Genomic DNA, 16,030 nt, shown 5'->3' with positions numbered 1-16,030 from the left:
CAGGTGTTTTTTAATTTACTTATTGAATTTATATCCCACCCTTTCTTCCAAAGGTAGCTTGCAATGGATACCCGAAAGCCACACGTTTAATTTCCTGCAATGCTCCAACTGGAGGCATTGTGGGGAATTTAGATGGCAGACAGGTGGAGGAAATTAAACAATTAAAGGGCAGGCATCAGCTGTGGACCCTATCATGCATAATAGCAGACACCATCTCAAAAAAGGCAGTCCCTCTTGGTGTGAGAGAAGGGTATGTGATCATTACAACCAGATATCCTTCAACTGCATCTGAGTTTTTGGTTTCTTTTTAAAAGCACCGGGCATTCAGATGTTTGTTTGGAATACCATTTAGAAATCTCTTACCAAATTTATTTGGGGTAATGAATTTGAAATTACAGGGACACTCAAAAGAGTTGCAAATGAAGCTATTAATTGACCTTACTTGACTGAAATGCCAGCTGCAGAAATGGAAGATATTCGAAACGGGGGGCAAAGTCCTGTAATAAATAACTACGAAGGGAACGTCATTCGTTTCTTCTCTTCCTCATTGAACAGAGGACTGTCTTTTCAGGGTGGAATTCTTGAGAACTGGCCTTCTGTGGCTAAATCTCCTTTCTGATTACACTACTTCTGTAAAAGAGAGACGTGAAATCCATCCGACATAAACAACCTTCTGAACAGGGAGTAAGTACACTCTTTGTTCTTTCATTTGGTGTGGATAGTGGGTTTTAAAATGCAACAGCAAAGGAGAAATTGCTTCCTATAAGCAGTTCCACACAGAAGGGTTGAAAATTATCCTTCTCCATCTTAGTTATTTTTTATTAATTTATGGCCATTTGATGTGGACATATCGGATAACAAAGTTATTACAGGCTGGGTGGCTGGGGCTGAACTTTAAGAGAGCAATCCTATGGAGCTAGGGGGAGAGGGAGGAGAATCCATGGGAAATCTATTGCCACTTCCTATGCCCTGCCAGCTTGAGGTAGCCAAGGTAGGAGATGGGGCAAGTGTTTTCTCTTTCCCCCTTACCACCAGTAGGAGGGGGGGGGATTAACTGCACCAGGTCTTGGGCTTTGTGTAGTGTTTGACTTTGGTGTGCTTGTGTGTTGGGGGAACAAAGGGACTTGGGCCCATGGGGGTCCAAGGTTCCCCCTGATCCACCTTCAACGTGTCTTCAAACCCTGTCGCTTCCCTTCAGTGGTACATCCATGCCCATTGAGCTTTTAGTGGGCATACTGGGAGCTCCTGACACAGCACCCACTTTGGCACCTTCCAAAGGCTCCACAGACAGCCCGTAACTGAATGTAGGATTGCAGTCATGTTTTTTTTATTTGTATTTTTAATTTTTTAAAATGAAAATATGTGACAAAATTGTTTTAAAGTAAGCCCCGTTGATTACAACCCATTTCTGAGTACCGTAATCAAAGGCCATTAACCTTTAAAATATTAATTTTTCAATAGTTGAATAACAGAATTGCAGTGTTTCAGAAAGGCACAATTTTAGCAACTATCATCCTGGAGGAAGATATGAATCAAGAAAACAAATTTTAAAATATAATTATTGGAGTGTTTTCAATCATACTCTTAATAATATTGGATTTACTTTTAATATTTGAAGCCAGACATCCTGTGTTACAATATAATTGCTATGTTCAAAAAGATAATCTGTTATTTCGAAAATGTTTCCAATGTTTTACCTTTGAGCCTTTGCCACCCAGTGATGTACCAAATAATAATTTTATATTCAAATGCTTTACATATGATAATAAAAATACTATGCTAGGGTCAGAAACATGTAAAGATTTCAGAGTTTCAGGTGAATATTCCTATTAAAAATTGTCTTACATAAGAGCAGTGCTTAACAGATTGCACTATGGAATATTTAATCATTTGGGAACAATGTTTTGATTTTTGAATGTTTAGGGAATAGATTTTACTCAGATTTGGAAACACTGCCCACTTTGTTTTGCTGTTAGGAGAAATGTGTCCCAGAATGCTGATAAATTCTTGTAAGGAGAAAAAAAGAAATGGATAAACATTTATGGATTTGTCTTTTAAAGCCAGCAAGTACATAAAACATAATCTGGGATGATTATGCAGGCCATTACATATATTTCCTACATCTAGCCTTGGTCTCACTTGCCACTTTTCCATCTGCCATACAAAGAATTCCCATTTGGATTTTCCTCTAAACTTTGAAACCTATTTGTTAGTTACATATTGGATTATGATTTTTCTTGTCCCTTGAAGATTTGACCTCCTTATGCTGTTTCTCTCCCTATGAACACAGGCTGCATGCATCACCTTGAAGCAGGATGGTTGTTTTCAGAAAAGTAAGTCTAGTCCTTCATCTTGGTGTGACACATCATATATACATTAGGGGTGATGGTACAGTTTAAGAACTGAGCTATATCCAACACAAAACTGTCATAGCACAAAAGAAGCAAACTATAATACAGTTGCTATCTTACGTCCAGTGTGTGTTTCTTTCCAAAAATATAAATGAGATAACAACTCGGGGGTGGGGAGTGGGATTTTGAACCTACATACAGAGTGGAAATACCGGTAGCTAACTGTCCCCACTCCCTATAGTTATTCTACTTAAATTTGCAACCTTTGGTTTTGCTTACATATTTTTTTTAAAAAAAGAATGAAATCCAGTGAGTGTGATGTGGAAATCACCTCTGGCAGATTGTTGCATGAGTCCATGAAGTACTGCAACAGCTCCTATATTTTACAATTGTTTGCCTATAAAAGGTAAGCTAATAAAATACTTTAAAGAAGAAATAGAAATAACAAAGGTTACCAGTAAACGGTTCCATAGTAATAAACCTTGGCAATATGCCATTCAATTACACCAATGCTCTGAGAAGGCAAAATGCTTATGAAATTGAGCAGCCAGGCCTTAAGTCAGAAAAATAAATAAGACAATCAAGAATAAGAAAATGAGATTAGACAGCTCTCACTCTATGGCATAGCTGCCAAGTTCTCCCTTTTTTAAAGGGATTTCCCCTTATGCTGAATAGGCTTCCTCGCGAGAAAAGGGGAAACTTGGCAGCTATGCTCTATGGCTTCTAATGGAAGATGTCCAACAGAAGATGAGAGGCGGGGGGGCGGGCAGATTTTGACGTTACACAGCACCACTAATATTTGAGACACCAAGGTCTGCCACTGCTTACACTTTGGCTATTGTCCGCACTACCAGCCAAGTGAGGGAGGGCCCCGCCCATTGTCCTCTGGCACAGAGCCAGCTTCCTTTGTTACATTAACAAACATACTTATGGCCATTCACCATATTTAAGACTTTACCAAGAAGCTTGCCTGCTAGTTCAATAATGGAATCCTCCATTAGATTTTTAGCCTTGCTGGATCCAGGATTCAAGGAATTAGAAAGGACTCGGGCATCATGCAATCTAACACCCCCCCCCCCCGCCCCAAACTCATAACATTATTAAAGAAGGAAATGTTAAATAGGTTGAAAAATTATCATAAGATCCATAGCAAAGGTTCCCACAGTTTAATCAACATCAGGTAGGAGGAATTGGTTCTCCAAAGCACAAGAAGTGTAACATATCCACAAATAAGTAAATGACTTTTATATCCTTTCTTCCACAAGGGTGACCATATATGGTTGGAGGCCTCTTCAGGAAGTGAGTTTAATGTGCCCATTGGGGCAGTTATAAAGATTTCTGACTCTGGACGGTTCTTGCTGGAAGATGATGAAGGCAAGGTAGGTGTCACAACATTTATTCAACAGATCCAAATGTTTTACATAAAGCGAAAGAGCTAGAGATGGGTCTGAACACCACAACCAGAGATCAAGTTATTCTTGGACTTGATAGAAATCTGGGATTCATAGCTGGAACTTTATGTGAATTAGTTATGCAGTGAGATGGGATAAACTGGAGGCCCATATGTGAACAATGTATTCTTTAATAGTGTTTGAGTGCACATCTGAATTCATTTTCATCGATGGCCTGTCTCTAATGTGTCTCAAGGGTTAGTTCCTAGGAGTGATCTGAGGTAGTGTATAAAATCTAAGCTGATTAGTTAAAAGCAGTTGTATTTAAGGAACACTGGATCATGGCTCGGAACATCTGCAATGTGCGGCCAATGCATCCCACCTCTGTCAAAGGAGTTGAAGATATGATACGCCTTGGAGACATGAATGAAGCTGGCATGGTGCGCAACCTTCTTATCCGCTACAAGGAACACAACATCTATGTAAGTTAGGAATGTGACATTTCATTGTCAAGTAATAATATGAAATAAAAGCTTGTATTTTGTCTGATCACAGATTTTCCTCTCAATGAATTAATCATTTTACTTTCCCTTCTATTCACATTAATTGATATTCAACAACAACCCCCCCCCCCAAAAAAAATTAGCCAGTAGGGAATACTTCAATGTGATTGTGAGACTACTTAGATTTTTTTTGGTGAAGAAATCTGTGCATTTTGTTAAGTAAAAAAAATACCGGTAGGTTCAATATTCATTCTCTTCCTAGGGAGCTGCCACATGCAGCAATAGGCACAGCTGGTGATGGGCAGAGCCAGAGACAAAAGTGTTATAGAATAACTAATCTGGAATAAAAACCAGTGTGCTTCAGTTTTCACCATAGTTGCCTTAGAATCCTGCGAAGATCTACTCAGAAGTAAGCCCCACTGGGTTTATTGAGGTTAATCTCAAATAAGTATACAGAGGCATTTTTAAAAAACATTGTAAAGCTGTTCTGGAAAGCAAGTGAAACGAATTCCTTTCTGACTTTACTGTGCTTCATTAACACACATGACAGAAGCCTACCAATTTATTCTCAAATTGCTAGGGGGAGTTACCCCCCCCCCACAAAGCATAACAACCCCCCAAAAGGAAAAAATGAAGTACTGCTACTGTCACTCCCATTGTTTTCTGAGCCTACATGGAAAAGTGGTAAGGAAGAAACTCTGATGGAATGATGGAATAATGGGTTTTACTGACTTTATTTGCAGTCTAGGGATAACAGAATTCTCTGTTTAAATGTGCCCCTGGACTACTGATTATGAATGATAAGAAAAATGTAGAGTCAAATGCAACATAGCACTAAGTGGGGTCTGTATACATGGAATGAGTTCTGCTCGTGCAATGAAACACCCCCTCCCCTCGCATACCCTTTAAACCCATTCTGGAGATTCCTTCAATCCTCCACAGCAGCTTTAGGAGGCATGGGAGAAGAGTGAGGAGAGACCTGTTGTGCAGGTGGACATTGCTCCATGCAGGCACCAACTTAGCTGACTCCTGCCCAAAATGTTTGTATGATATGAATAATGTGTCCAATATTGTTGACCCCTATATAGTAGTATATGACAGACTCTAAAGGCAGAGAGCTTTCATTCATTTATTCTGCTTTCTACTACATGTCAAAGGCTTCTAATCTACCTACACATGTTTTATGATACTTGATAAGGGCAGAGCATGAGGTGATGAGAATATTGTTTGGGGTTTGTTTCATAAGCATCTTAATTTATTTAGACCTACACAGGATCTATCTTGGTAGCTATGAATCCATACCAAGTGCTGCCACTGTATACCATGGAACAGATTAGACTCTACTGTAACAAGAGGATTGGAGAACTACCACCGCATGTCTTCGCCATTGCTGACAATTGCTATTTCAACATGAAGAGAAACAAAAGAGACCAATGTTGCATCATCAGGTAGAGGCAATTAGTAGTGGGAAAGTTTGATGCTATTCCAAAGAATAGCTGGTGGGGTTGGGCGGGAGAAAAAGAGTAACATCTAAGGGAAGCTTCCTGATGGGTGTTTATTGTGTTTCTCATGAATGCAAACATTTTGCACTGCTGTCCAGTGTCGTTGGCATCAAAATGTCAAACCATATTCGCCCTGCCCATTTAATCCAAAATTACCCTTTCCAGGGGAAGTCTGATAAATAAATAAAAAGCCTCTTGCAAGCCACCTACCCATTTGTGATATCTTAATGATGTTACGTATCTGCAGTTGAACCACCCAGTGTAGAAATGAGGACAACGCCATTGTTTTCATGGCACTTTGCTCCAATGGTGTAAAAAAAAAGGCCTCTGGTTTAGAAGTGGCTTGCCAGCTGTGGGCAGAGTCACTATGCTGGCTTCCTAGCAGGTGGGATTGGCTCCGTTGTTGCATTTCCATCACACTGACCTTGTTGCTGCCTCACCCCTGATGAAAAGCAACAGTGACCCACCCGCTGGGATGCTGACGCAATGGCTTTGCCCCACCCAACAAGCTGCTTCTGCTCTGGTCCAGCTGCTTTCATGTAGTGACCATGGGCCTGATTTTGATAGGCGTACAGTAAAAACAGGCACATGCCCTCAAATGCCACACATTCGAAATGAGACAATGGTAATGCAAAAGAAGAGGAACACAGGTGTAGGCAAGAGGTATCAAAACACAGCTAAACGGTTGTTCAGAGAATATTCACTTTGTGAAGTGTGATGGTGGAAAGCAAAATTCACTCTTTCCCCCCCGCAAAGATTGATTTAAGATTATTCAAGAGCAAGAAGAAACAGGCCACTTTTTATTCCAATTCGTCAAGAGAGTCCATCACTGAGTTCACCAGATTTGATTTCTTATTTCAGTGGAGAATCTGGAGCGGGGAAGACCGAAAGCACAAAGCTGATTTTGCAGTTCTTAGCAGCTATTAGTGGCCAACATTCTTGGATTGAACAACAGATTCTAGAGGCCAATCCCATTTTAGAAGGTAGGCTATATAATGCCATTCACACAGCAGTTCATTCTATTTCCCTGACCTTTCCCTGACTGTTAATTTCTGCATATTTCAGCTTTCAGAAGATGTAAAAGCCACTTCTGAAAAACCAATGGATGTTTAGCACTCATGTTCATGTTATTTGATTCCAGAAAAAAAATCTGTTTGCATTCCTCTTAACCCATAAAATTGCAAGAGTAAAGTGAAGAAGAAAGTTAGGGTTGTATAGCAAAAGCATTCATGTGCCAAAGGATGGTGAAGCAGTGACGTCGTCCAACGATGGTTGTTATTGTTGTGACACACCATGCTTACTAGTGTGAATGGAATTTAGTTCAACATGCCAGTATATTGGTAAAGAAGCGACAGTTCTGTATCACAGCAGGTGACATTAGAACATGGAACAGAAGTGCTAGCATTATAATCAGGAAAACTAATGCAATATTCTGCACATCTGAAGGCACCCCTAGACTACATAGCTGCCAAGTTTTCCCTTTTCTCGCGAGGAAGCCTATTCAGCATAAGGGAAAATCCCTTTAAAAAAAGGGATAATTTGGCAGCTATGCCCCTAGAACGTACATCATATATTTCCCTCATACAATCATATCCACTGTTCAATCTGGAGGTTCCACTTGCATTTCCTATTCAGCTGTTAAATATATGAGGATGTCTCGTAGAGAAGGGCATGCAGTCAGCCTTTGCTGTCACACATAAGGAAAATATTGGGGAGAAAGTATCGTCCAGTTCTGGAATATTCTTAAAAGAAATTGGAAATGACACATACAGCTGTAATTTTAGCTGGCTACACTGTAAACAGTATATATCTGTAGTGTATCTGAAGAAGTGTGCATGCACACGAAAGCTCATACCAAAATAAAAACTTAGTTGGTCTTTAAGGTGCTACTGAAGGAATTTTTTTATCTGTCAGAGGTTTATGTACTTTTAATGGTGTTTTAATCAGATTATAAAAAAATTCCTTCAGTAGCACCTTAAAGACCAACTAAGTTTATATTTTGGTATGAGCTTTCGTGTGCATGCACACTTCTTCAGATGCACACGAAAGCTCATACCAAAATATAAACTTAGTTGGTCTTTAAGGTGCTACTGAAGGAATTTTTTTATTTTGCTTCGACTCAGACCAACACGGCTACCTACCTGTAATCAGATTATATTACTGAAATGTTTATACATTAAAGATGGCTCACCATCCTCAAGATCTTGGGATGCAGTGGACTATAAATCAAAATAAAATAAAATGAGCACTTGTTACTTTGTGAAAAAGAACTTCCAAATATCTTGGTGCCCTGAATGATTTCACATAAGCAAAAGAGTGGCCCTCCCCTTCATGATGCCATCTCACCCACTTGCAGCTTTTGGAAATGCCAAGACAATTCGGAATGACAATTCAAGTCGCTTTGGGAAATACATCGATATTCACTTCAACCAAAATGGGGTGATAGAAGGAGCTCGGATAGAACAGTTCCTTCTGGAGAAGTCTCGGGTGTGTCGCCAGGTAATTCAGAGCACGCATTTAATGTGGACAGTGTTCCTATTTTCATTTGTGCTGCTGTTATGTCTGTGGGGGTCTTCTCATTCTAGGCTCCTGAGGAAAGGAACTATCACATCTTTTACTGCATGTTAATGGGGATGAATCTGGAGCAGAAGAAGATGCTGAATCTGGGCACAGCTTCAGAGTACAGCTATCTTACTATGGTAAGTTGTGTCATGGAAGTCTCCTCAATACTGATCCTGAGAAGAACTCCAACGTATAGTTAGCAGAGTAAAAAACTAAACGCGTTGCAGGATTCCCAAAAAATGGACCAGAGGCAATTGTATTTCATCTAGCAGAGCTTTACTGCTACTAAAGGCAAAATGAGCGTAATAGTCCCAAATCCAATACATTCAGGATTGGCACTGTGCATAAGAAGTCCAGCTGCAGCAGACTTAACTTAAACTTACAAGAACTTATAAGAAGACTAAACCTTAACACAAAGCATACTATATACAGAACACCACACAGAACGAAAGAGAGATAGAAAAACAGTGAAACCCAGGCTCCTTCTGGCCCATTATTATTATTGTGAGCATGACCTTGACAGAAAGAGATAACAGGAGCAGTTTAAGGAAAAACCCAAACATCATGAACCTTCTGCTTGTTTCTTTCACAGAGAAGCTTTCAAAACCCTCTTGAATAAATTAGAATAGGAAAGATCTCTGCACATCAGATCAATACTTTCTGTCCTAAGAAATGCAAACTGACAAGTTGTGCTTTATGTCTGTCAGTGAGCCTGGTCCTTACCAGCCATTTCACACCAGTACAAGCACACAGCACACAGAGGCTTTTCCTCCCACAAAGTTTACACATGTATTTCCATGCATTTTTATATAGCCTACAAGGAAGCTAGAGGAAGAGGCAATTTAAAGCAGAGAAACAGGAGTGGGAGGGGGGGAGAGAAGAGTTTACACACTCCACCCTCCTTTTCACTCCTGCTTAGTGAAGCAGTTAATAAAGAAGAAAAGAACTTCCAGGTGATAGTTTTATGTATTTGCATAGAGCATGTACTTTGGCCTTGGGCACTTTTTTCCAGGGAGCATCTGCAAACCATTCTTAAATGAGAAACAGAAACCTAGTTGCCATTCCCCTCCCCCCCTTTAGGAAGACATACATGAAAGTGAAATGTTTATGAAAGGAATGTGGTCCTAAAAAGGAAACACTCCATCTGCGCTGAGCACTTCCCTAAACTGGAGAGGGGTTTTTTGGTACCATCTTAACCAAAGGAGGGCTTCACTGGCTAGCACAGAATGAGAATGTCATTTGCAAAAGGACACATATTTTCTTGGAAATGAGTCACACTGGTTAATATTCAGTTACAGGTGATTAATATTCTGCAGCCTTTTAAATGTGTCTCTGGGAAAGGGGAGGATTGTTTTGCTGTTTTGTTTTAATTATTTACTTGTGTTTTTATCTTGTATCTTATTCTGTGAACTGCCCTGAGATCTTACAATGAAGGGTGGTATGTAAATTTAATAAATTAATAATAATATAATAAATATGAAGCAAGCAGAAATTAATCTGATAACTACTTCTGGAATTCAAAGGTTGCCTATTGCATAAAAGGTCTGAAGGTCTTTGTGGCTCATGAGGAAGTACAAAAAAAACACACACACATATATAGATTAGATTAAAAGGGAAACACACAGTAGAATGCATTTTGCTTTGTGTTTGCTTGCTTATCCTGGAAAAGAAGAGACTGAGAGGAGATATGATAGCCATCTTCAAATATCTTAAGGGCTGTCACATGGAAGAGGAAACATGCAGGGCCGGTGCTAGGGTTTTTTGCGCCCTAGGTGAGATCACCTTCTGGCGGCGGCGCCCCACCTTCCCGCTTGGCGATTGGCCAAGGAGGCACGTGAGGGGAGGAGCCTAGAGTGTAGAGCATGTCCTCCCCTGCCCCGCCCCGAAGGCCGCGCATTGCAGGGAAGCACCTCTGAAGCAGCAAGCAGCAGCAGGAGCGAAAGCGGTGGTGGCAGAGAGAGCGTTTGCGAGCGGGGAGACACACCAGCGCCCCCTCCATTTTGGCGCCCTAGGCAACTGCCTAGTTCGCCTTAATAGACGCGCCAGCCCTGGAAACATGCTCGTTTTCTCCTGCTCTGGAGGGTAGGACTCGAACCAATGGCTTCAAGTTACAAGAAAGGAGATTCTGACTAAACATTCAAAAAAACTTTCTGACAGAGCTGTTTGGCCGTGGAACAGACTCCCACGAGAAGTGGATTCTCCTTCCTTGGAGGTATTAAAGCAGAGGATGAATTGCTATCTGTCATGCATGCTTTAGCTGAGATTCCTGCATTATGGGGGGTTGGACTAGATGACCCTTGAGTCCCTTCCAGCTCTAAGATTCTATTATTCTATGCCAATTTTCTCAGCTGTAAATGTATTGTGTGCATACAATCTCTGAGGACTAAGGCGAGGGGTGGCTTTGGTGAGAAGGGGAGGGGCAGGTGCCTTTGGCAAGGTGTAATGGGAGGGTGTGTGGCTTTGGCAAGGGACGTAGGGAGGTAGGTGGGTTTGGCGAACAAGGTAAGCAAGGTTACAGCCCCTAGTTTATACATATATGGATTGAACATAGGTGAACTGCCAATCTTCCCAAAGAAAGGAAATCTGCTTGGGTAAGGTTCCCAAGTCAGTTTAGCAATCTCCTTTTGCAACCAGATTCACAGAATCACGATACCATCCTTGAGAGATCATTCAAACGAAACACCCCATATAATTACGGTATAAAAATGTCACCACTGTGCTGTCTTCCAGGGTGACTGCACTTCCTGTGAAGGCCGTAATGATGCCAAGGAATATGCTCACATTCGCTCTGCCATGAAGATCTTGATGTTCTCTGATTCTGAGCACTGGGACATAAGCAAACTGCTGGCAGCCATTTTGCATCTGGGGAATATGGAGTTTGAAGGTAAGTCCAGCGTATGCGCCTACGCACACACACACACACACGCATGCGCACGCACGCGCGCGCACACACACACACACTCACTGGCCAAAGAGGAGAAAATAGCGGTTAATGAAATTACCAGACTATACCTTGAGCAGAAAACAACATTTTGTTATCTAACTAAGAAAGTGCAGAGGAATGTACAGTAGATATTTTACCCTGAAAAAGACTCTCCTTATTATAAATGCTTTTAAGATGAATGCTTTGTGATACTTGTGTGTAGTGTGTGTGGGGGGGGGGAGCATTTTAGTTGGAGAAGTTGGGTAATTCAAAGTTGTATTTCACACAGTTACCACAGAACAGATTGCCCATATGTGAAAAAGCAAGAAAGCAATGAATGCTGCATGGGGTGTTTCTGTAGTGATCTCCAGGGATCAACATTTTGAGAAGTGGGCAGAGGATGGTGGGTATATTTGCAAGGATCCTATCTGCCACAGTTGAAAAAAAATCACCATTTTAATTACTGGCACTACTTAATGTCTGTGCAATATATTACATTTCCCTGTAAGAAGGTTCGGGGACCATTCCATAAGGGACACCTCCAATTTTCCACATGGATTATGAACACAAATACGATGACATCTTAGGGGGGTTGCAATCTTCTTCTTGTGTTGTTACTTTCTTTAGCCTAATGGCTGCTTCTTGAATGAGAAAAGGTATGTTACATGCTTTATTTTATAAATGATCACCAAGCTTTGCTTTTTCCTTTATTTAGCTGCCGTGTATGATAATTTGGACTGCTGTGCTGTACTGGATTCTGCACACTTTTCCATTGCAACTAAACTGCTTGAGGTATTGGCATTGCACGTGGATATTATTTATTTCATCCCTACAGCCTTTCCTCCAAAGGAACTCAGGGCAGTGAGTATGGCTTCCCACCCCATCGCAAGCCCTGTGAGCTTCATGGATGAGTGGGGATTCGAACTTGATCTCCCAGCTCCTAATTTGACATTCTAATCACACTACTGCATTGTCCCCTCCCAGTTTTCTTCCCTCCTTGTGGGAACATGCACAACATACCATGTTGTCTTCTCTGCTTAGAGATCACATTTTGTGCTCCCATTGCCACCACTGCTATGATGGCAGGCTTGCCTTGCCTTGCCCCGCTTTCTGTTAAGTGTCTTTATATCCCTTCTCTTGAAGAAGACGCTGCCCTTTCTCGCCAGATCTCCTGCATCTACAGAAAATGACGCAATTCAATTGTCATTCCTACAGGTGGATTCCGGGGAACTCCACAGCAGCCTTACAAACCACTCGATCATCATCAGGGGAGAGAGCGTCTCTATGCCCCTAAGTGTAGCCCAGGCTGCTGGTGTGAGAGATGCCTTCGTAAAGGTAAAGAAGATAAACAGCTCTCCCCATGTGTGGTTCTCAGTTACGCTCTGTAAATAGCTTTTAGGTTTTCTACAATGAGGCAGTGCATACATTTTATGAATAAATAAATAAAAATGATAAGATTGTACATAAATAAAAAAATTCCTTCCAACAGCACCTTAGAGACCAACTAAGTTTGTCATAGGTATGAGCTTTTGTGTGCATGCACACTTCTTCAGATACATGCACACAAAAGCTCATACCTATGACAAACTTAGTTGGTCTCTAAGGTGCTGCTGGAAGGAATTTTTTAATTTTGTTTCGACTACGTCAGACCACCACGGCTACCTATCTGTAACTAAGATTGTACATGTCTTTGAAGTTTAATAACAGTCTAAAGACAAAACCCTACAAACAATGTCCTGTTTGGTATTCCAGCTTTAGCATCTGATTCATTAAGGAAGTTTGAATCTATACAAGCCTACAGCTATAATGCTTTCTAAATCAAGAGAGAAAAAATCTCATTCTTGGCTCTCATCCATGGGCTTACTCTCCCATGGTGAACGTTGCATGTTTTTCTTGATGTCAGTGGAGCTGGTATTTCAGCACAGAATGGCAGAATGTGGAGGGAGAGGGATGGCATCTGTGGATGTCTATTTATTTATTGAAGCTTCTTGTTGTGTGCATTTACTGCAACAAGATGGTATAGCGGTTGAGATGTGATGAAACAGGTTTGTACAGTGTGAAAGGAGCATTAGAAAATGGGACACAAGCACTAGCTTTATAATCAGCTAAACCAATGCAATAAACCCGACATGTGGATGCAACTTGTGTTAAATACCGTGTTCTTATGCACCTTTTCTTTACCCAGGGGATCTACGGACTCCTCTTCCTCTGGATAGTTAATAAGATCAATACTGCGATTTACAACCCACCATCTCAGGGTCATAAAAAAACATGCAGGTCCATTGGGCTACTGGACATCTTTGGCTTTGAAAATTTTACCACTAACAGGTATGACATTCAAGTTTTAACAGTTTTGTGGGATGTTTTGAGAAATAGCACACCATGTCAGAAACAAATTGTAACCATTAGTATTGATGGAAGTTATGTTTTAAGTTAATTAATCTCCACACTGAAGATGATAGATTGAGGTCCACTGATACAGCTTCATGCTGAAATGAAAGTGTGTGGTGTTTGTTACTTGCCCTTGATTTATGCTGCATTTCATGAGAGCTGCCTGGTGATTCAAGATTTTTAGTGGATTAATCAGTCTTTTAATTGATTACTCAGCCAATTGCATTTCTCATTAAGTGTGTATTTTACCCAAACCTCAATATCTGAAGGCTATGAAGGACTAGAAGGGAAGATTATATTAATAATATAAATGTTCACGATAAATAAGAAATAATTGTGTCCCTGCAGTTTTGAGCAGCTGTGCATCAACTTTGCCAATGAGCATCTCCAGCAGTTCTTCGTAGCGCATGTCTTCAAGTTAGAGCAGGAGGAATACTTGGCTGAGCATATCACCTGGAGTCACATTGACTTCACGGATAACTGTACCGCCTTGGAAGTGATTGCACTCAAACCCATGAATATTGTGTCACTCATTGATGAAGAAAGCAGGTTCCCTAAGGTGAGCATCGTGTTTTTCTCCAGGCTGCCACAGGGAATTAGCTTTGTTTTTATTTCTTCTGTTGTTGTATTGATTTGTGTTGTGTTTTGTGAATCTAGCCGTGTAGTTTGGCTCTCTTGCTTTAAACATCTGGAGCTATTTGCTGTGCAGACAACCTAACGGAGACCCCCTCAGGTTTCTGTAGCTCTAAAATATTTTCTGACTCTAAAAATGTTATTGCCACATTGTCGCATCTCAGGAAGTCTTTTGCCACACATTTTCCTTGTTTGTTTTGAGCACGTATTAGCATCGTCCCCGACCTATTTTTAATCTCATGTTGTGGTTTTGCTTCCAGGGAACAGACACAACCATGTTGCACAAAATCAACAATCATCATAGCAGAAGCAAAATCTACATTCCACCAAGAAGTGTCCATGACACAGTCTTTGGTATCCACCATTTTGCTGGTGTTGTTTATTACCAGTCTAAAGGTGAGTCAAAAATAAAAGCTCCCTGTCCCGGCATTTCAGTTTAAAATCCTGCAGATTGATACTTCTTGGTTCATAAGCAGCTATTTCATTACTTTACTGAAGTGGTGTGGTGGGCAGGATCCATTTCAATGGAGTGGGAATGGCCACTATCAAAGAGAGGAGGGAGCATGGCCAAGGGAACTCAGTACAGTACGGAAATTGGCATCAAGCAGAAAGGATTGATTTATCTTGCTTTTCCTTTCTTATAGGTTTTCTTGAGAAAAACCGTGACATGCTTAGCTCTGACATCCTGCAGTTGGTTCATTCATCCAAAAACAAGTTCCTCAGACAGGTCTTTCAGGTGGAGACACCCGTGAATGTGATTCCTTTTGGCCGTGGGAGCATCAGGCATCTTGGAGTGGATCCCACCCTCAAGGTTAGCCCTCAAGCACTGACTTGAAATGTAGATGCACTCCTAGCCTCTGTTTCTTAGCTGCACTTTGCCTTCTGTGTCAATTTTAAGCCTTTGCCATATTTCAAATGTATAATAGTAGTAGTAATCCTGAGCTATTTATATTAGATATAGCTGCTTTGTCTTATAATTCAGAAAATACTTTCCTAGTTTGGTCAGAATATGCAGTTTTGTTATCCTAGGGTTACCAGATTCAAAACAGGAGAGTAGAAATATATAGCAAGCAAAGCATCTTCTACAGTTAGAATCACTCCTAGACTGCATACACACTATATCTTTAAAGCACATTCAAAGCATATTTCCCCCCCCCCCTCAAGGAATTTTGGTCACTGCAGTTCCAATTCCCAGCAAACCTTAACAAACTGCAGTGCTCAGAATTCTTTGAGAGGAAAAGGGTGTTTTGAATGTGCTTTGAAGTTATAGTTTGTACACAGCCTTGGCCTGTTGTGCAGGGATGGGATCCCCTGCAATTCTTGTATGACAGATATAGGGATGATGTGCATGTTTATTGGCTGCAAAACAGTGGCTGAGGAGGAGCAAGGCCAGTCCAACTAGTGCAGGTGTTACAATTTTGTAGTCATAGCACTGGCAAATCGGGATGAGGCATTTCTATGCATTTAGCCAGTGTGATGCATTGGTTAGAATATTGGCCCTGAACCAGGAAAACCTAGGCTTAGATCCCTACTCACCTGTGAAGCTCATTGGGTAATCTCGAACTAGTCAACTTCTCTCAGACTATCTGACCTCACAAAGTTATTGTGAGGATAAAATGAGATACCCTCAGAGTCTATGTTATCCTCAGCTATTTGGAGAAAGTATACGTGGTGGCTGTGCAAATACAGCCATCATCTTGCAATAGCATTGTAGGGACATTATTGCGGTGTTGTGCCAATGCAAGTGTTTAGGATTTATCCACATGATGCTCTT

At 40.9% G+C, this 16,030-nt stretch overlaps 1 protein-coding gene across 4 annotated transcripts in view; it reads left to right on the top strand.

Moving 5' to 3' along the window:
* The first annotated feature begins 546 nt into the window (after positions 1-546).
* Positions 547-16,030, top strand: part of MYO7B (myosin VIIB) — a 54,667-nt gene continuing 39,183 nt past the window's right edge. For all 4 annotated transcript variants that reach the window (XM_035132916.3, XM_035132917.3, XM_035132915.3 and 1 more), the window contains exons 1-15: positions 547-684; positions 2,291-2,333; positions 3,617-3,730; positions 4,072-4,224; positions 5,509-5,693; positions 6,609-6,730; positions 8,104-8,246; positions 8,333-8,446; positions 11,040-11,193; positions 11,948-12,024; positions 12,448-12,567; positions 13,418-13,560; positions 13,972-14,182; positions 14,517-14,652; positions 14,901-15,067. In XM_035132916.3, coding sequence (XP_034988807.3) covers positions 2,316-2,333; positions 3,617-3,730; positions 4,072-4,224; positions 5,509-5,693; positions 6,609-6,730; positions 8,104-8,246; positions 8,333-8,446; positions 11,040-11,193; positions 11,948-12,024; positions 12,448-12,567; positions 13,418-13,560; positions 13,972-14,182; positions 14,517-14,652; positions 14,901-15,067 — 1,857 coding nt within the window. In that variant the 5' untranslated portion in view covers positions 547-684; positions 2,291-2,315. The remainder of the gene's footprint in view (positions 685-2,290; positions 2,334-3,616; positions 3,731-4,071; positions 4,225-5,508; positions 5,694-6,608; positions 6,731-8,103; positions 8,247-8,332; positions 8,447-11,039; positions 11,194-11,947; positions 12,025-12,447; positions 12,568-13,417; positions 13,561-13,971; positions 14,183-14,516; positions 14,653-14,900; positions 15,068-16,030) is intronic.

This window comes from Zootoca vivipara, chromosome 5 (genome assembly GCF_965207765.1).
Source record: "Zootoca vivipara chromosome 5, rZooViv2.hap1.1, whole genome shotgun sequence".
Classification (NCBI taxonomy): Eukaryota; Metazoa; Chordata; class Lepidosauria; order Squamata; family Lacertidae; genus Zootoca; species Zootoca vivipara.
Note: the sequence above shows the minus strand (reverse complement) of the source record. Positions and strands in the feature narration are given on the sequence as shown.